Genomic DNA, 21491 nt, shown 5'->3' with positions numbered 1-21491 from the left:
TAATATAGCATCTTTGAATGCTGTCTCTGGCAACTCGCTTCACTGTTACTCATCTTAAACTCATGATAAATAATTTCAAATCAATATATATTAAGCAGCCATGTAATATAGTGGTCATTATCACGAATTAATATGTGTCTCCCTAATACTAGATAATACTAGATTATGATACATTGCATACAATAATTTAAATATTCTACGTCAGTGTAATTAATACTCTGTATGTGACCCTGGACCACAAAACCAATCAAAATTAGCACGGATATATTTGTAGCAATAGACAACTATACATTGTATGGGTCAAAATTATCGATTTTTCCTTTATGCCAAAAAAACATTAGGATATTAAGTAAAGATCATGTTCCATGAAGATATTTTGTAAATTTCCTACCGTAAATATATCAAAAATGTATTTTTGTGAGTGGATATGCATTGCTAAGGATTTCATTTGGACAACTTTAAGGCAATTTTCTCAATATTTTGATTTTTTTGCACCTTCAGATTCCAGATTTTCATATAAAATATATAAACAAACCATACATCAATGGAAAGCTTATTTATTCAGCTTTCAGATGCATCTCAATTAAAAAAAAAAAAAAAAAAAAGACCCTTATGACTGGTTTTGTGGTCCAGGGTCACATATTCTATTGAATTATTTTCTAATAAGTGGCAATGGGAGCAGGTTTTTCACATTTCTCCACATACTTCAAAACATGTACTGAAAATTAAAAATAAAGTTTAAATCCAATCCCTCACATGAATCACATGAATACAAATACTGTTTATAAATCAAAATGCTAACGCTCTTCACATCCTCCTAGAGTGGATGGTGAATTATTAGTCGTGATCTGAACTGCTCCACTTTGCGCAGCGGCAGCAGCAGTCAGTCAGTCAGTCACATGCACGCCCGGAGGAAGGAATGTGTGGCTGTCGTGGACGCGCGTCAGTGGTCCCGCCCCTCTCTCATTCTACTACGTCTAACGGAGGCGAGCACATGACTGCAGTAACTCTGTTCTGTAACTCCAGTCACGAGGATGGAGTACTATTACACTGACCAGACTGCGCGCTCAGCCCTATAACCCGAAATGAGCACATTAACAGCGCGTACACTATTCCCGCTGACACAAGGACACAGGACAAACGCCTTCCTCACAGTGTTCAAATGTTTTAAGGAGATTGAAAACGAGTCGTCGTCTTTCAGTGACACCTGACACACAGTAGATACCTAGCGCGCGATTTGTAACCGTGCACAATTCGATTCGACAGGAAAATCATACCCTTCTTTAACAGCACGTGCCACTTTTAGAATTTAAGATAAATTAATGACCGTGTTCTGCGCCTCATCCATGTCTAAACATCTCTGCGTAGGCTATAATTTTAGTGATGTAACGTAAAAGTATCCGTATATTTCAAAGTAAGCGTCATATAGTAACTACGTATATTGTATCTATAAATAAACAGTTTGCAGTGCGACCACAGCCTGTTTGAAATGACAAGCACGAAAGTGCAAAATGCACAGCGTTTATTTATTAATATCGACAGCACATAGGCTACTAGAACATGATGCAAGGATCGTCTGACCACTTCTACATGGCATCAAACTCTTGTTTTGTAACAGTTACGCAAACGCTTACGAAAACAATACATTTTTCAAATGAGCAGAGTTCCCTTCTCTACTACACTATATTATACAAATATACTCCTATATATGATAGCTATTTGTAAACATTTTGTATAGGGCCTACTACAGTGCTGCGTATTAGTTACTCAACTTTATAGCCTACATTCGTTTTATAGCTTTTATATAGTTTTGCTCAAGCAAAACAGGTCATTTATGAATATATATTATGCAATTATTCTGCAATAACTGCATCAATATTATTAGTATCTGCACCGACTAAAAATTACACGTGATGCATTAGACAAAAAAAAGACTGAAAATATATATAAAAACAGTTCTCCTGATCTGTGCTTACTTTTCATCTCTCACAATGAACTCGTATGGAATCAGTGCTCTTTCGATTTTAAAACTACACGATCACATCAGGAAACTTAAGTCAAGTTCACCAAAGCCCCACGTGTCACACACACACACACACACACTCACACACACAGACCGGGAAATTGGTATGATTTTTGGCAAACCGACGAACACATTTTGAACTTGTTATAAAACACTTGTGAAGTCATTAATCGTCCCCTAATCGCTAATCCTCGAAAGCAGAATTGAAAATATCGATTATTTGAACGTTATTCGTCTATAAGTCACTTTTCACAAATATGCATTATTTCCTGTGAACTCCACGTGAAGCGCAGACGTCAGGGACTCCAGACGCCGGCTGAGACGCTCTGACAGCATCGATGAAATGATGGAAGTATATCGTGCCGCAGACAGTAGCATGCAAAAATACACCTGGGGAATAGTAGCCACGATTCTGTTCTATCAGAAATTGTGCATGGCTTACCTGGCTTCCGGAGTTTTCAGTCAAGTAATTGAAGACGAATGAAGAGAGCTCCTCATCTAACAGTGAAGCGCAGTCCGCCATCTTCTAGAGAATGAGATGAGAGGAGCCAGAGAGCGCTGCTATACTGCTCTCCCTGCATGCAGTGAGGATTCTAGCCGACCGAGGGCAGTGTGCTAAGGTTCCTTAGTGCTTTCCAATCATTGCTGGATTAAATAAAACAGCAGAAAGTTAAATTATTTGAAGGTGCAGGTGGGTTAAATAGGTTGGTGGCTGAAGAATGGCGGGACTAGGAGCAGGATGCATGTTGCCAACTGCAACTGAAGCTGCTTTTGCTGCCTACATTAGAGTATCTATGACTCATTTATGATGCTAGTTTGTTTGAAGTCCATGTCAGCTCTGTGCATATAGCAACCACAACCCATCAAAGAATGTGGTTGCATGCATCCTTTACTGTATGCATGCAATGCAGTATAGCCTACATAACATACCATTTTTGGGCTTAAAAACCTCAGCCAATAACTGTGCTTGGATGGTCTGTTAACAGAAAAAACTATTTGTATCATCTCCAAATACTAAAGACAGCTTTGTTAATCATAGTACACTCTAAAAAAATGTTGGGTTAAAAACAACCCAAGTTGGGTTGAAAATGGACAAACCCAGCGGTTGGGTTAAATGTCGTGCTGGGTAGTTTTATTTAACCCAACTATTGTTTAAAAATTACTGTATGTCTGGCTTAAAATGAACCCAAAATAGGTAGGAAATTAAAAAAATAAGACACATAATTACTAGAGGAAACAATAATAATTAAAAGGTGAACATTTATTAATGAGCAATTTAATAAATGTTTGTTGTTTAATTATTATTCATCAAACGTATTAATGCTCAATTTTTAAACATATTATTAAATGTTCATTTCCAACATACTTTGGGTTCATTCTAAGCAAACAATACAGTAATTATGTGTTTTAAATAAAGTTAAATAAAACTACCCAGCAGGTTGGGCAAACATTTAACCCAACCGCTGGGTTAAAAAAAAGCCAATCGGCTGGGTTAAAACAAGCCATTCGCTGGGTTAAAACAAGCCAATCGCTGGGTTAAAACAAGCCATTCGCTGGGTTAAAACAAGCCAATCGCTGGGTTAAAACAAGCCATTCGCTGGGTTAAAACAAGCCAATCGGCTGGGATAAAACAAGCCAATCGTCTGGGTTAAAACAAGCCATTCGCTGGGTTAAAACAAGCCAATCGGCTGGGTTAAAACAAGCCAATCGGCTGGGTTAAAACAAGCCAAATCGCTGGGTTAAAACGGGCCATTCGCTGGGTTAAAACAAGCCAATCGTCTGGGTTAAAACAAGCCAATCGGCTGGGTTAAAACAAGCCAATCGGCTGGGTTAAAACAAGCCAATCGCTGGGTTAAAACAAGCCATTCGCTGGGATAAAACAAGCCAATCGGCTGGGATAAAAAGCCAATCGGCTGGGTTAAAACAAGCCAATCGCTGGGTTAAAACAAGCCAATCGCTGGGTTAAAACAAGCCAGTCGGCTGGGTTAAAACAAGCCAATCGCTGGGTTAAAACAAGCCAATCGGCTGGGTTAAAACAAGCCAATCGCTGGGTTAAAACAAGCCATTCGCTGGGTTAAAACAAGCCAATCGGCTGGGTTAAAACAAGCCAATCGCTGGGTTAAAACAAGCCAATCGGCTGGGTTAAAACAAGCCAATCGGCTGGGTTAAAACAAGCCATTCGCTGGGATAAAACAAGCCAATCGGCTGGGATAAAACAAGCCAATCGGCTGGGTTAAAACAAGCCATTCGCTGGGTTAAAACAAGCCATTCGCTGGGTTAAAACAAGCCAATCGCTGGGTTAAAACAGGCCATTCGCTGGGTTAAAACAAGCCAATCGCTGGGTTAAAACAAGCCAATCGGCTGGGTTAAAACAGGCCATTCGCTGGGTTAAAACAAGCCAATCGCTGGGTTAAAACAAGCCATTCGCTGGGTTAAAACAAGCCAATCGGCTGGGTTAAAACAGGCCATTCGCTGGGTTAAAACAAGCCAATCGCTGGGTTAAAACAGGCCATTCGCTGGGTTAAAACAAGCCAATCGCTGGGTTAAAACAAGCCATTCGCTGGGTTAAAACAAGCCAATCGCTGGGTTAAAACAAGCCATTCGCTGGGTTAAAACAAGCCAATCGGCTGGGTTAAAACAAGCCATTCGCTGGGTTAAAACAAGCCAATCGCTGGGTTAAAACAGGCCATTCGCTGGGTTAAAACAAGCCAATCGCTGGGTTAAAACAAGCCAATCGGCTGGGTTAAAACAGGCCATTCGCTGGGTTAAAACAAGCCAATCGCTGGGTTAAAACAAGCCATTCGCTGGGTTAAAACAAGCCAATCGCTGGGTTAAAACAAGCCAATCGCTGGGTTAAAACAAGCCAATCGGCTGGGTTAAAACAAGCCAATCGGCTGGGTTAAAACAAGCCATTCGCTGGGTTACAACTACCCAATCGGCTGGGTTAAAACAAGCCATCCGCTGGGTTAAAACAAGCCAACTGTAATTATTAGCAAAATATGATTTGTTATTATCTACTGTACTAGAGAGTCTTTAGACTTTTTATGTTGAGGCACTTATCTTTGACCCTATACTACAATAAATAAAATAATGAAGTAACATAGACAAAAAGAACTCCCTACTGTAAGCCTGGTCCCAAATCAAAATCAAAGCTCATGGTAATAAAGTTTGATATATGAGCAATGCATTAAAATCTATATAAACAGTTAGGGTAATTACCCTGTAATCAGTAGACTCATTGATTGGCTGCTCTTGTCAAGTGCAGTTTTCCTACAGTCACTCACAGGCTCTCCCTATGATTTGGGGATTCTGACAGCTTCAGGTAACCTCAATACTTTATCATGAATTGAGCTACTTAATTGATTGAGTCATTTCATTCAGAGTGACATCCCAGAGATCACCAGCTAAGAGTAAGAGTCAACTGCCATTCACATCTAACTCATAAATCTTGTAGATATTAAGATAAACTGTTTACAAGGCATATAAACCAATAAATCTGAATTGACAAGCCCTCAAAGGACTATTACAACTTCTCAGTCAAATCAGAAATTACCCCAAGGCCCCATCCATCTATTGAACTGTGTGCTGACTATATAGCCGGCTATCGAACAAACACATGCTGTTTGAATGTTTGAGGTCAAAGCAAAAGTTTGATTCCAACCATGCCTCTTTGAAAACACACTGTATATAAAAAAAACCCATATAAATGCTCTTAGACGCTTGATCGATAAACCGTAGGTTGTGCTAATTCTTAGAGCAAAAACAAATGAGACAACAGATGCAATGAAAAGCAAACATTCAGTGACATTCTTGGCTTAGAGGGGGACTTCAAGATTGTTGCTTAAGCCAACTTCCATAAGAGTGTGAAAGGTCACTGGAGGGATTTGACAGCCCTGAGCGTCTGGTAGGTGTCTCTGACAGCTGTCAGACTGGAGGAGTTTGTTCTCTGTTGGAGATATCAGTCAAGAGAAGAGTCATTTTCATTAGTCATATCATTTCATTGATTATGCCCTGATGTATGGAGGTCAACAACATTGTGCCTTCAGCTGCAGTTGTCCAAGGACAGCAATCAATAGAATTCACACATTGTTTTCCGATGCTGAAGCACGCATGACGGTTTTTCATGTTTTTGTTTGCCGTAATCAATGAGACAGCATGTTGCAGGTGCTGGTGTTACAGTTTATGCATACTGCAGACATCTCTTGCAGTGTTTTATGACTGCAAGGTGATTTAATGGGGGCTTCCGTGTGAATGGACAGGGCACTGAGAGGAGACAAATCAAAGAGCACACTTGCTTATGCACCAAGGGCTGTTGCAACAAATTTATGAAGATTGTCATATTGGAACTTTGGGTTCAATTTCAGAATGACACTTTCAGAGTCCCGAAATTGTGAAATGCCCTTTTGGGAAATTGATATATACACTAGATGTTCGTTGTGTAGTATATTTTGTACACTCAATTTTAACTGCATCTTGCATCAGTGTTTAGTGGCCTTCTTATGCCCAATCTCATTAATGTTTACTTGAATACAAATCTAACTGCAAAAGAAGAAATCTTTTTTTTAAATCCAAATAAAAGAAAATGCTGGCAACTAGAGTCAGCATGTTTCCTGACAGCATGTAATTTCTGAAGACAACATCAAATGCTCTTAATTCAGTTCAGACTGAGCTATTTTAGTATCTTAACAGTTGTGTCCACGTAAACAAATGGACCATACTCACACCTTATATGTGGAGAACAGCCATCAGCTGGACAGACATGTCACAGCAAACATCCTGCTGAAATAATGTTGCACTTCAAACAAGAGTGTTAGGGACAAAAAAATGCAGTGTTTATTCAGTCTTGTCACTAGAATCCATTAATCAGTAATACTACTGTCAGCTACAGAAGATCCATTTATTTGAATTACATATATTCAAATTATATCATGTTCAATCTGAATACTCGATTCTGATTGGCTGGTAGATGTGCATTAAAACCATTTAATGCAGAGTCAGTTTAATTACCGTTCTATATTAATGCGCTGTATTCACTGAAACTTTGAAGAACGAGTGTTTTTTTGCCTCCATGTTGTGCATTAAAATCATTTAATGTATAACTGGAATTGAAATGAGTTAATTATATATATATATATATATATATATATATATATATATATGTCCAGAAATTACATTAAATAGTTGATATTTTGTATATCATGTATATTACTTATGCATGTTCTCTTTTCTTTTGATGGTTGATGGGGAATGTTCAGTCTAACCTTGAGCATTGCTAGGATTATGCTATCAGCCCCTCAGAAGAGCAAGCTGATCCTGTTTCAGACCTACTGGAGCATTTAACTACAGAAATATGTGACTTCATTATATCCTGAAGGTTGAAGTCTAACTCACAGAACGACTGAATCACAACATGCCACTGTGTATGCAGCAGTTACAAGCAATTTGAACTACAAGGCATAGTTCAAAAAAAGCCGAGCCATGATTGGAGGAAATGCCCGGGACACTACAGATATGCAAAGCATGCAAGGCAGAACGCGCTGTGATTGGCTGGGGCTCCTCCTGTCTCTGTGCATAGTAGGAGAAGGAGTGAGTAGAGTAAAGCAGGCTGCATTAGAGACATGCTTTCCCGAGCAAACACGTGCATGCTTGTCACATGATTCCTTTTTCCATTGCCGGCGCCTGACCGTGCATAATGCTTACGCTTGCCATGTTGGTTAGATGAAAAGACAAGGATGATTGCACAGGTGAAAGTTGAAAGGAAAATTGTCAAATCTTACACAAACACAAAGGTGCAAAGGTGACAAACAATTTGAGCAGGCTAATGCCATATTTATCCTAAAAAAAAAATAATATTTTAAATATATAAGGAATAGGGAAAGCATGCCAATATAAAGTGTAACATACTACCTGTGTGCAACTGCATGTAGAGAGATATGGAGACTATTATTATTTTAATGTGTAGAATTATATCTCACTAAAAACATTTCTTTTACCATGTATCTTCATTCTAAAAAGCATACTGAAAGGAGAACATATATATAATATTATATTATATAATATAATTAAGATTTAACATGTATACTAAATATACCAAAAAAAAAAAAAAAATTGTTTAGAAATAATAATAAAGTAGCTGTGAATTGGTGTGGTCTCTGTATCTGAAGACTTTACCAAAAAGCAGCATCAATTACCATATTATGTCTTATATGATTAACCGAACCTTGGTTGAGTGAAATATGTTTGAAATATTGACTTAAAATGATGCAGCATCTCTATTGTGGTGTATATTGATCTAGGGCGCGCACACACACACACACACACACACACACACACACACACACACACACACACACACTCAAAACCCTCTACTACAGCATATGTTTTAGGGAAGAGGTTCTCAACTGGTTTGGCCGTGGGACCCACATTTTCCCATGTTCATGAAGTCGCGACCTAAATTTGTAGGAATTTGAGCTCAAAAATGGACAGCAGGTACACAAGTACTGTCCCTCTTAAAGGGTTAGTCCACCCAAAAATGAAAATTCTGTCATTTATTACTCACCCTCATGCCGTTCCAGACCCGTAAGACCTTCGTTAATCTTTGGAACGCAAATTGAGATATTTTTGATTAAATCCGATGGCTCTGTGAGGCCTACATAGGGAGCAATGACATTTCCTCTCTCAAGATCCATTAATGTACTAAAAACATATTTTAATCAGTTCATGTGAGTACAGTGGTTCAATATTAATATTATAAAGTGACGAGAATATTTTTGGTGCGCCAACAAACACCAAAATAACGAATTATTTAGTGATGGCCAATTTCAAAACACTGCTTCAGGAAGCTTCGGAGCGTTATGAATCAGCGTGTCGAATCCGCAGTTCGGAGCGCCAAAGTCACGTGATTTCAGCAGTTTGGCGGTTTGACACGCGATCCGAATCATGATTCGATACGCTGATTCATAACGCTCCGAAGCTGCCTGAAGCAGTGTTTTAAAATCGGCCATCACTAAATAAGTCGTTATTTTGGGTTTTTTTGGCGCACCAAAAATATTCTCGTCGCTTTATAATATTAATATTGAACCACTGTACTCACATGAACTGATTTAAATATGTTTTTAGTACCTTTATGGATCTTGAGAGAGGAAATGTCATTGCTTCTTATGCAGGCCTCACAGAGCCATTGGATTTAAACAAAAATATCTTAATTTGTGTTCTGAAGATGAATGAAGGTCTTACGGGTGTAAAACGGCATGAGGGTGAGTAATAAATGACAGAATTTTCATTTTTGGGTGAACTAACCCTTTAACTTACACATAAATTGTAGTCAGTTTATTCATCAGTGTTAGTGATATTCTTACAATTTATAAGTAATCTATACCCTAGCGCTGCGTAACATTTACATAATTTATACTGTCTGGTAATTTCATAACTAACTATGATGTTGCATGCTCGTGATTTCATTCGCTCTTTATATATAATGATTTACAGTGCGCACCTCCATATTTGCGTCTGACAGGACAGGAAAGTTTGGACTACTCGTTTTTCTTAGGCACTATTTACTTAAACTGTCTTACGCGTCAAAAAAAAAAAAGTATTGTATCAGAGAAACATTTACAATTACGTTGTTTGCTGTTGTTGTTTCTTTTAGACCACATACTCTGTGACTCACTCAAAGCGGTCTTGTGACCCACTTTTGGCTCGTTACCCACCAGTTTTAGGGCACTTTTACACTTTCACATTTAGATTGTCTGGTCTGAACCGATTGCTTCCCTCCCCTGCTGAATTGTGTTCACTTTGTATAATTTTGGTCTGAACCGCGGTGTGGTTTGCATTATCAAAGGAGCAGCTGTTTACTCCTGTTGCATGGTAACGACAACGCAGGAGAAGGAAGCAAAATGCAAATTGTTGCTCACCACACACTTATATTTTGGTTTTTGAATCTTTGATTTTGTTTTCAAAGCATCAGCACATACGAACCGAACTTTGACGTCAATCAAAGCCAGGCGAACACCAAAAGTGCTGGTGAAAAGCACACATAAGTTAAATTGGGAAAAACAAGATGCTTTAGAAATCTGTCATCTGGAAACAGGTGAAAGCCAAAATTGGAGGTTTGACCAAGACTTTTATCTTTGACCTGAACTATCTGGAATTTCTCATTATTCCAGTGCATATCAAAACAAGGGGTTGCTTTGAACAAAGGATAGACGCCTTTTCTGTCTGGGGTCTGTGGGCGATTGACCTGCGGGGCCATGTGCAATGGTTTGAGAGTGTCTGAGCCTTAGTCATCACAGCATGTGTGTACACTGCTGCATGTGTGGCATTCCATCACTAAACCTACCAGAGTCTTCAAAGACACACCCATCAATGCCTTCACAATCCCAACAACTTTTTTTGCTATTCCAATGTACTGTGTTTGTGAACTAGGCTGTGTGGTAAGTGCCTAAACCCCACATAAATTATGTATTTACCAAACTTGTAGCAACTGGCTTTTCCCCATCTGCATGCTCTATTTACACTCATGTCCATTGGCAGGAAAGAAGGTGGCCGTTACTGCAGCCGAGTAATTCACTGCAATAATGGGTAGGAATGGTTGACGCCATTAATGCAAACCTTCGGAAAGCAGTGTGCTATGTTTTTGTAGTGACACTGAGATGCTGATCTCCGGCCCGGAGTCCTTTAAAGAGTTGTTGACATGTGACTGTCACAGTGTTGGACAGCTGTGGGGTAGAGACCAGAAGGAGATGCCCATCATGGTCAATCAGGATCTAACAGACTCGCTGTCCCAACACGCCAAGAGAAGGTGCCAGCTGAGTTAGCTACATGCTATATGGCAAGGCCATGCCTTTCAGTCATCCCTTGGGTCTCTTGTCCACCCAAGCATTTAAAAATTAATGAGTATGAAATTTCCCAAACAAGGGTTTCCTTTCCAATGATTATAAGTGGCTGGAACAAGACCCTTCTGGACTTGATTGCTAGTTTGTTTTAGTGGCAGTGTTGTAACAATTATCCATTTGGCAGATGGCTTTATCCAAAACAACTTACAATCCATTCATGGTATACATTTTATCACTATACATGATCCCAGGCACTCGTTTCCATAACTGCCAGCCATTTTGAAACAGTAACATCAGACAGGGTTGATTTGGGTCTCAGCTGGGTCTTTGTTTTGTGAAGGATCTAGTGTTATCAGGGCATGGGAGAGGTTGAGCTATAGTCTGTGCTGATAGCCCACCTGCTGAAATGCTGAGTGCACAGCCAGATGCCGCCCAGCCAAAGCAGGCTAGTATTGGAACAGTGTAGTGCTCCTCCATTCTCGCTTTGCATGGCCCAGCGCTACGTTACTCGGCCTCCCCTGAGACATGCTGATTTATGGCCATGAGCACCAAGAGGGACAAATGACTCTAATCCCGACAGCACCGTTTCACAAGCTCAGTGACAAACACGTTTAGAAATATTGGAAAAATGCTTAACAATCAAAGTCATAAACATTGATCCTGTTCAATGAGATGGAAGACCTTGAATTGCAAGCTCTTGGAGACAAGAGTATGAGTGCATCGCATGAAAGAACCCACATCGAAGTGGAAATCTCTATAAATCACAAGGACGCAATAATATGCTTTTTGAAGGACATTATATGAGTTCCGTAGACTGTCACCTTAGAAGGGGAACAGATGGAAAAGCAGGCAAGAATGGGAGGAAGATGCATTTTTTGCAATCTTTGGTAGCCCGGGGGCATATCTGGAGATATCGTGGGCATATCTTGACATTTACACGATGAAGAATTATCAACAGAGCAGAGCTTGAAAGAAGGTTAAACAGTGCAAAGGGAGTCTTCTCTCCACATGTGACATTCACACCAATTTTGCTTTGCTCACGACTCAGCAGTAGGATCACATCACTCACAGTCTTCCAATATCCACCACCAGACCGACACTTTCAAACACATTTAGCATAACTGACTATGCAAATAAATTCCACACAATAGCCTGTGATTACCCAAATGCTTGGTCGCTTTGAGCCAGTCCCAACAGGATAACTGCAGATTGATGGAAGGAACTGACCCCTAGCCTCTCGTTTTCTCTGCAATTTTGGAGCCAAGAGACACAGGCCCTGATAACCCTACCATCTTATCACAGAAGCACACTCCCTTGGTGCTGAATCCGTAGGTAATTGAATCATGCACAGGGCTATTTGTCTGATTGTGAATGGTATTTAAAAAAGGGACAGACAGGTGGTGACTGGGTATGCTGGCTTCCTCACACTGAAAGATGCTATTGGTCCAATCCTTGCTGCAGTGGTTAGTCATATGGGGATTATACAACAGCTACAACTCACTTCATTCCACCTTGTGCTCGCCAAGCAGGAAAATGGAGCTAAATATAAATGCAGATGGCGGCATCTCTGGAAAGGTCAACAATACATTTGCACCATGAAGATTATCTCATGTAAACGTGACTTACTTGCAACATTTAACTCAGACCAAGGATGGGAATCATGGATTCTTTCATAACTCTGTTACGTAAGAGGCTTCGCAGATTAGTTTTTTCCCTAAAGATGATCTTTTCTCCCGTTCACATCAAAGTCTGAAAGAGCTTGATGTGTAAATTTCCAACTGCTAAGACTAGCTCCTTCGAAACCCCTTTGACTGTGATGATGAAACAGGAGAGTTTGACTCTTGAATCAGGCCATTAGGTGAGCACCTCAAGCTAATGTTTAAAATATCTTATAACTTACATTTAGTGACTCCCATGTGACTCAGATAATCCTTGACAACCAAAACAAAGCTGTTCATCTATTATCAGTATGGCACGGTTGGGGGCCTCCACCTCATATGGCCACATGCTGTCAGTGTTTTCACCAAGTGTCTGACCCTCAGCAACTTTATTTTCACAAACTAGGTCTCCAGCAGACAGATTCGCTTACCGGGGCACTTATCGAACCAAAGAGCTCCACTGGTTGAAATGACAAACTGATGAGTTTTCCATTGGGATTCATAGTATATGCTTGTCCCTTGACTGGAACATAAACGTTTTGCTTTGACCAGAATATTACTGCATTTAGGAATGGGTCACTATTCTCGCTTCTCCAAATGGGGAAAGATGTCTTATGCAATGTCAGTGTCTTTGATTTCCTCTGTCCATCTCTCTCAACAGCTGTTGTTGGAGATGGACCAGAACACTAGCTTACTAAGTCTGCTTAATGTAAGCACAGCTCCGCAGGGTAGGGGGAAGGTCTTTAGATTTAACCATCGGTTCATCCTGCCCAGAGGACGTCAGCCATCGCAACGTAATTAATGTGTATTTGCTCATCTGTTAAGGTACATTCGTTGACCTTAAACCTCTTGCTGTTCTCCCTTCCAGTTGGTCAGAGAGGCTGGGGGCTTGGCCAGTGAAAGAGTGAGATAAGATGAGAGGAACGGGAAAAGAATGATGCTAATAAAACCAAAAGAAAACGCTACCTATTGCATACTCCCATTGAAACAAAGCCTTACCCAGCAGAACTCTGCTGCTATGAGATGAGAGCTTTTGCAATTACACAAAGATTATCCAGCACATGACCCACTGAGAAATCCCCAACCCCACAAAATCTGCAAAAAGTAAAGAAAAAACGCAATAACAAAACCTGTTCTGGTTTGAGGATTGGGTGAAGCAAAGCCAAAAAGATGAAATAAGGGAAGTAGGAGTTTCCCTCCTGAGGGGAGTGTGAGGAATCAATCAGGCTGAGACAGGTCTATGACAACACATTCCCACAAGACAAGGAAGTGAATCCTGATTCATCGGTGGAGGAGGAAGCGCAGCAGGCTCAGGCAAGATCGCCCCTGCAACGCAGACATGGTCATCTAATACTTTACTAGATACATTCATCTTCCTGTCTCTCTCTTTTAGACATGTCAAGAATAACACAAAAAGAAGGAACATAATTCTGCCATCCCTTGTTTTGTTCCTATGAAACATGATGGCTAGATATTTGATATTCAGCATTGAAATTACAGTAGGAGTTACAAGTTTTGTTATTACTGCAGTACTTCATACACGTCTTGAAGAAGGTTAGTTGAACTCTGGTCACTGTGATAGAGGGTGAGGCCCAACCTTTTTCAAGAACTGTAAAACGGAGATTATCTTCATTGTAATTGAATACTTATCAAATTTCAAAGTACTACACATTCTTAGAAATGATAAAATGAGTATAAAATAGCATTTGAAAGAGAGCAAAGGGTAAAGAGCACGTGTGCCAGTAAAGACTGTTTACATCACCTTTCACGTTGTGATGTCCCAGATATCTGCAAGGAAAAAGGAAAACCAAAGTCTGTTTAAGTCTGTCTATAAGTATTTCATTCTTCTTCGCTATTGTGTTTTTTCTGTGTAAGATGCTTTCTGCATCTTATAACCAACCAGTATCAGAACAGCCAATGCGAATTAATTATACACTCTAAAAATGCTGGGTTAAAAACAACCCAAGTTGGGTTGAAAATGGACAAACCCAGTGATTGGGTTGTTTTAACCCACCAGCTGGGTTAAATGTTTAGTTTTATTTAACCCAACTATTGTTTAAAAATGACTATATGGCTAGCTTAAAATGAACCCAAAATAGGTTGGAAATTAAAAATCAGACACATAGTTGCTAGAGGCAACAATAATAATCAAAAGATGAACATTTATTAATAAGCAATTTAATAAATGTTTATCGTTTAATTATTATTCATTAAACTTCATTAAACATATTAATAAATGTTCATTTCCAACATACTTTGGGTTCATTTTAAGCAAGCAATACATACAATAGTTGAGTTAAACAACAGACTGGGTAAACATTTAACCCATTCAATGGGTTAAAACAACCCATTTGCTGGGTTTGTCTATTTTCAACCCAACTTGGGTTGTTTTTAACCCAGCATTTAGATTGTACTCTCAAGTACTATTGGTTTAGATAGAAACAGGAAAACTAATTTACAGTAATTGAGTGCATCAAAACCCATTACTTTTATTCCAAAAGTTTTTTCGGAAAGCGAATGGCACAATACTCTACAAGCATTAAAAAAGATAGCATAAGTAAATATTGGGTAAGTATATTGATACTTTTCTGATTGAATGAATAGTGATATTACTGTATATAGTATGCATATAAATAATATGATTATGAAAATAATATAAAAAGTACATTTGTAATCACCTTGTCATAGTGCATTCTGAGATCGCCTTTTCCACAAAGAATACACACAATGCTTTGTCTAGAAAAGTCATCTAGTTTTGGAAAAGCCTCCAAGTCATGTGCATAATTTAAATCATATGATTTGTGATTGAACTGTACCTCTCTTCTTGTTCATTTTTCCTCTTACCCATCTTTTGTTATTTGAATTAATAGTGGGGTGACTGGCGTTGTCATTTATTTATCATTCCTCTGAGAGGATCCAAGGACAGCGTAAGTTTGGCCAAGTCCCGTGATATTCAAGACTGCCAAGTTCTCTGCTGCCCTCCACACCGTGCAACCTCGGTGACGTGGAATGTTTGCATTCATTATCTTATCTACCTTGACTAAATCAATCTGCTGATAAGTGTTGAGGCATTGAGGAAACGCTGCATACATCACAGGGAAAAAAAAGTCATAAAAAACGCTGTTGGTTATTGTCTACAAAAGAAAGTGGAGCGCATGAAACGATTCCAAGATGCTGCTCTAATTCCTTTTATCTGCAGATCATTATTCACTAATGCTTTACTGCTTTCTGGGTGAATACCTCAGAGAATGTCTGATTAAGAAATCATTTCACTTGGAAGTCTGGAGCTAATGGACACCTGTGAAGGTACTAACAGGAAATGTGGACTGTTTGAAAGTTTGAAAGAGGGATTGGGTGTCACAATAAATGTGTTCGTTTTTTCTTTACGACACCTCCAAATCACACCTGTCAGATTCTCTCAGTTCAAAAAGGATCAAATTGAGATTTAAGAAAGCTTTTGTTGGCTTTTTGTTCATTTAGTAATCCGCCCTGGCAGAGGTAGGTCAAAGGTCAGTTGGTTTGGTCTTTTGGCACAAGAAAAAAAGCATCTGTCAGCAACCCAAGCTCAAAACACTTTCATTACTCAAGGACAACTGCCACAAGTGGAAGGTTAGTTCCACACGAATGGCCTGGAATTCCAGGGGTGTCGCTCCATGTCTGAGAGTCAGCTGCTCTGCCAGGGTGACCTCCAAGCACCATTTACATCAGAGCGCCGCCCGCTGCCTGGGTCACATGTGTCTGTCCCATTTCAGTAGTGTCTTGAATCAGGAACAACCCTCTCCCTTCCTGAAGTTTCTCTCCGGGGAAAAGCACTGAGAGAGACTCTCGTTTAGGTCAATGGAGAAGCAGCCCACAGATCAATGGCTGTGCTCGGTCACATGGGGAGGGGGATACCGGTGGAGATGATAAGCTTCCATCTAATTACACTGCAAGGCCGTTTCAAGGCCGCTTAGACCCTTACTCACCGCACCTCTGAAGGAATCAGCATTCATTCTCATGCGCAAAGCAGGTGCTCTATCAGAACGCTGCTGTGAGCTGGGTAAATACAGGAGAATCAAAACTAAGAGCACAGAACTTGACAAGTAGGTTTTGTAATTTTCTCACCACCATGTTGCAAGTCAAAAGTACCTCTAAACAGTAGCGTTTTTACCCACCACGCAAAGCACGCGATTTCTCCCGAGGGGGACACGTGAATGAACCTCATTGGTTCTTGCAGAAGCTCGAACGTGCTGCGTAACACGAGAATGAACCTCATTGGTTCTTGCAGAAGCTCGAACGTGCTGCGTAACATGAGAATGAACCTCATTGGAATTTGCAGAAGCTTAAACACACTAGAATGAACCTCAACAGTTCTTGTAGAAGCTCAAACGTGCTGCATAACATGAGAATCACATTAGAATGAACCTCATTGGTTCTCGCATACCAAGCAAGCATACCTGAGCTTCGGTTTACCACAACTGATGGGTGTGTTTGTGTATATGTGAAAAAAGTCTATATTCAATATGTTCATCATATAAAGTGATCGAGTCTCTTCAGAAAATTTGGAGTAAAACACAATTCATATGGATTAGTTTTACGATTGCTTTATGAACTTTTTGAAGCGTCAAAGTGTCAGTTGCGTAGTTAATGACAGAATTTTCAGTTTTGGGTGAACTAACCCTTTAACATATAAAGTGAAGTCATAAGTAATATTTAACATTAATCTACATTAATAAATGATGTAAAAAATGTTGTTTATTGTTAGTTCATGATACATAATGCATTAACAAATGTTAACAACCCTTAGTTGTAAAGTGTCACCAGTTTTTTAGTCAGATCTTTATGAAACATGAAATTCCATTTTTCCTCCGGCCCACAGCTGTACTTTTCCAACCAACCATGTGACTAACCAGAACCAGTTGCCAACTTCCCAGGATATTTGGACAGTTGGAGCAGAGGAATTCAAAACAAGAGCGTAGCGTACTCTTACCAAAGCACTGAGGCCACGCCTTTTGGCCACTCCCCCTTCACTCCCGCTTGTTATCATAACGGCATGTAAAGGTTAAATTCAACATTGTTTGTTTAAAATATACACATGGATGATAGAGCGGAAAACAGACCTCACATGATCTTTAACCCTTTGCAGGTGCAACAAACTCGCGCTGGTGACGTGGTGTGCGGGTAAAGCCCGTCTGAAGCAGCTGTGCTTGTGTTGGGTTGATACGAGGGCCTTATGGTGGTCCCATCTTGGTGCAAGGATGAAGTTCAACTCACCCCGAGCGTCCCAGAGATTTTAGTTGTTTACTCTCTTGCCGTATGGGGCGAGTGTGATTGTGAACCGTTTCCCTGTGAACCCAGAAGAACAGAAAACAAAGAACATGGAAAAGTTGTGCACACATGCACACAGCAGGTGTAACCAACAGATGCAGCTACATTAGATTAGCTCATAAAGCAACGCGCCGCCGGTAATGTGAGGAGTTCAGCACGTTCATCTCTCTCGATCGCATGCATGTGGAGGGTGGAAAACACTCAGTGCATTTAACACAACAAGAATAGAGCGGCCCAAACAGCTGGGTGTTTGGTGAGCGAGCGCATCTCACGCTTCAGGTTCTGTTTAAAGTTTAAACACATCCAAGTGCATGTAGTTTGGCTCCAGTCTGGCTGTTAGTGCGTAGAGAGCAGAACAGGGGGGTGGTGTCGGTAGGGATGTGCATGCTTGCTTATTGTCATGTCATGTGATCTGCTCTGGAAATAGCCGCCTGTCACAAAGGAGGAATGGATCTGTGTGCCCTCTCCGGTATGATGGAAATACAACTCTCAAAGGTGAACCTCAACCCCCTCTGTTCCCGAAATAACCAATGTAATATCAATGTCCCACAAACAGTGCATCAGAGAAAGGGAAAGGAGCGAGTGAGTGACATGCCAGAAAAGAGCAGGAGAGCTGATTCTGTGAGAGCGAGAGCGATACGCTTCAGGTTTTGTTTCTGGGGATGGCAGCAGATTCAGGCCTTGAATCATGCAGTATTGATGAAGAAGATCATGGAACGCGGTACATCTCTACTGGATGTATGTTTGCCATACAGACCTGCAAACATGTGTGCAGCTGTGAATGTTTAAAGTGATGAGAGCAAAGCGCAAGAGACTAGTACATCAAACCGGAGCAGAACATGCACTGTAAAAAGTAATTTGCTATATCTACTCCAAAAAATTTTAGCAACAGATTACAAGCAATATTATTAATTAAATTCAACAAATAGAACTGAGTTAGAATTAATCAAATTAATTCCTTAAATGTCAACCATTTAAAACGAGTAAAATTTAAGTAAAATTTAAACACAAATATCTGAATAACAGACAGACATCAAAGATGAATTAAGAACTCTTTATTTTTTATTGCCAACATTGAAGACACCAGATGATAACAAGTAGAATCACTGAAGGAAAGAGAAACACAAGAATTAGCAGAGGTTTAGATGTTGATGTTGATTTTATTGAAAATGTTTGGTCATCATTATGCTGATCAGTGTTTTTTATTAGTTGGGCAGTTTGACTCTTTGCTTTTTATGTCAGTTTGTGGTTTTGGTAATGGTGTTTGCTAATTTTACACATTTTAAATGGTTGACTTTTAAGGAATTAATTTGATTAATTCTAACTCAATTCTTATATGTTGAATTAAATTAATAATATTGCTTGTAATCTGTTGACACAATTTTATGGAGTAGATAGAGCGTATTACTTTTTACAGTGTGGCTACGTTCACACTGTTTATTTGATTACAGCAGCAGATCACATCATATTTTAAATGAGGTTCATATCAGATACTGATCTCATATGAAATACACTGTAAAAAAGAATTGTTGGTTTAACTTAAAAAAAAGTAAGTTACCTGGTTGCCTTAACATTTTGAGTTGAAATTAAAAATTTGAGTTCATACAATGAAGGCGATTGGTTTAATCAACAGAAACTCAAAATATTATGTTATCTGAACCACATTAATTATTGAAGTTGATTTGACAAAAGAAAAAATGTTGTGATAAATCATGAAAAAAATTTTGTACAGTGAATTTAGAAGAGGTTTTGATATTATCAGTATTAATATGTTTTTGGTTACCTTGTTACTTCAATTCCTACGTTTTATTTTTAAAATATTTTCATTTTTTAAAATTCAGTTTAATGGGCAGTTTACACGACACTGTTTTCAACTAAAACCGGAAAACTTTTTATGCGGTTTGGCTGTTCATTCACACGACAACGGCATTTTGGGACCTGAAAATGCAAACTTTTGAAAACGGGTTTCAAAGTGCGAGTTTTTGAAAATGATAGCGTTATCATCTCTGTGTAAACTACAAAAACACAAATTTATGAAAACGGTGACGTCATATACATGTGTGTATATACATACAGGTGCTGGTCATATAATTAGAATATCATCAATAAGTTGATTTATTTCACTAATTCCATTCAAAAAGTGAAACTTGTATATTATATTCATTCATTACACACAGACTGATATATTTCAAATGTTTATTTCTTTTAATTTTGATGATTATAACTGACAACTAAGGAAAATCCCAAATTCAGTATCTCAGAAAATTAGAATATTACTAATGACCAATACAAAGAAAGTATTTTTAGAAATCTTGGCCAACTGAAAAGTATGAACATGAAAAGTATGAGCATGTACAGCACTCATTACTTAGTTGGGGCTCCTTTTGCCTGAATTACTGCAGCAATGCGGCGTGGCATGGAGTCGATCAGTCTGTGGCACTGCTCAGGTGTTATTAGAGCCCAGGTTGCTCTGATAGTGGCCTTTAGCTCTTCTGCATTGTTGGGTCTGGCATATCGCATCTTCCTCTTCACAATACCCCATAGATTTTCTATGGGGTTAAGGTCAGGTGAGTTTGCTGGCCAATTAAGAACAGGGATACCATGGTCCTTAAACCAGGTACTGGTAGCTTTGGCACTGTGTGCAGGTGCCAAGTCCTGTTGGAAAATGAAATCTGCATCTCCATAAAGTTGGTCAGCAGCAGGAAGCATGAAGTGCTCTAAAACTTCCTGGTATACGGCTACGTTGACCTTGGACCTCAGAAAACACAGTGGACCAACACCAGCAGATGACATGGCACCCCAAACCATCACTGACCGTGGAAACTTTACACTGGACCTCAAGCAATGTGGATTGTGTGCCTCTCCTCTCTTCCTCCGGACTCTGGGACCTTTATTTCCAAAGGAAATGCAAAATTTACTTTCATCAGAGAACATAACTTTGGACCACTCAGCAGCAGTCCAGTCCTTTTTGTCTTTAGCCCAGGCGAGACGCTTCTGACGCTGTCTGTTGTTCAAGAGTGGCTTGACACGACAGCTGAAACCCATGTCTTGCATACGTCTGTGCGTAGTGGTTCTTGAAGCACTGACTCCAGCTGCAGTCCACTCTTTGTGAATCTCCCCCACATTTTTGAATGGGTTTTGTTTCACAATCCTCTCCAGGGTGCGGTTATCCCTACTGCTTGTACACTTTTTTCTACCACATCTTTTCCTTCCCTTCGCCTCTCTATTAATGTGCTTGGACACAGAGCTCTGTGAACAGCCAGCCTCTTTTGCAATGACCTTTTGTGTCTTGCCCTCCTTGTGCAAGGTGTCAATGGTCGTCTTTTGGACAACTGTCAAGTCAGCAGTCTTCCCCATGATTGTGTAGCCTACAGAACTAGACTGAGAGACCATTTAAAGGCCTTTGCAGGTGTTTTGAGTTAATTAGCTGATTAGAGTGTGGCACCAGGTGTCTTCAAAGTTGAACCTTTTCACAATATTCTAATTTTCTGAGATACTGAATTTGGGATTTTCCTTAGTTGTCAGTTATAATCATCAAAATTAAAAGAAATAAACATTTGAAATATATCAGTCTGTGTGTAATGAATGAATATAATATACAAGTTTCACTTTTTGAATGGAATTAGTGAAATAAATCAACTTTTTGATGATATTCTAATTATATGACCA

General features: G+C 39.5%; 1 protein-coding gene and 1 long non-coding RNA gene across 3 annotated transcripts in view; one reads left to right on the top strand and one right to left on the bottom strand.

Annotated features, from left to right (window-relative positions):
• ppargc1b (peroxisome proliferator-activated receptor gamma, coactivator 1 beta) overlaps positions 1–2775 on the bottom strand; it is a 50447-nt gene extending 47672 nt beyond the window's left edge. The window contains exon 1 of the mRNA XM_051859690.1: positions 2466–2775. Within this exon, the coding sequence (XP_051715650.1) occupies positions 2466–2546 (81 nt within the window). The 5' untranslated portion in view covers positions 2547–2775. The remainder of the gene's footprint in view (positions 1–2465) is intronic.
• Positions 2776–7242: 4467 nt separating this feature from the next.
• On the top strand, positions 7243–18649 carry LOC127494887 (uncharacterized). 2 transcript variants are annotated; one of them, XR_007925005.1, is made up of 3 exons: positions 7243–7609; positions 17374–17555; positions 17641–18649. It is a non-coding gene; the product is annotated as an uncharacterized LOC127494887 (long non-coding RNA). The 2 variants fall into 2 exon arrangements; XR_007925004.1 differs by lacking the exon at positions 7243–7609 and adding an exon at positions 15137–16597.
• Positions 18650–21491: the final 2842 nt, after the last annotated feature.

Source organism: Ctenopharyngodon idella, chromosome 14, assembly GCF_019924925.1.
Source record: "Ctenopharyngodon idella isolate HZGC_01 chromosome 14, HZGC01, whole genome shotgun sequence".
NCBI classification, from domain to species: Eukaryota; Metazoa; Chordata; class Actinopteri; order Cypriniformes; family Xenocyprididae; genus Ctenopharyngodon; species Ctenopharyngodon idella.
Note: the sequence above shows the minus strand (reverse complement) of the source record. Positions and strands in the feature narration are given on the sequence as shown.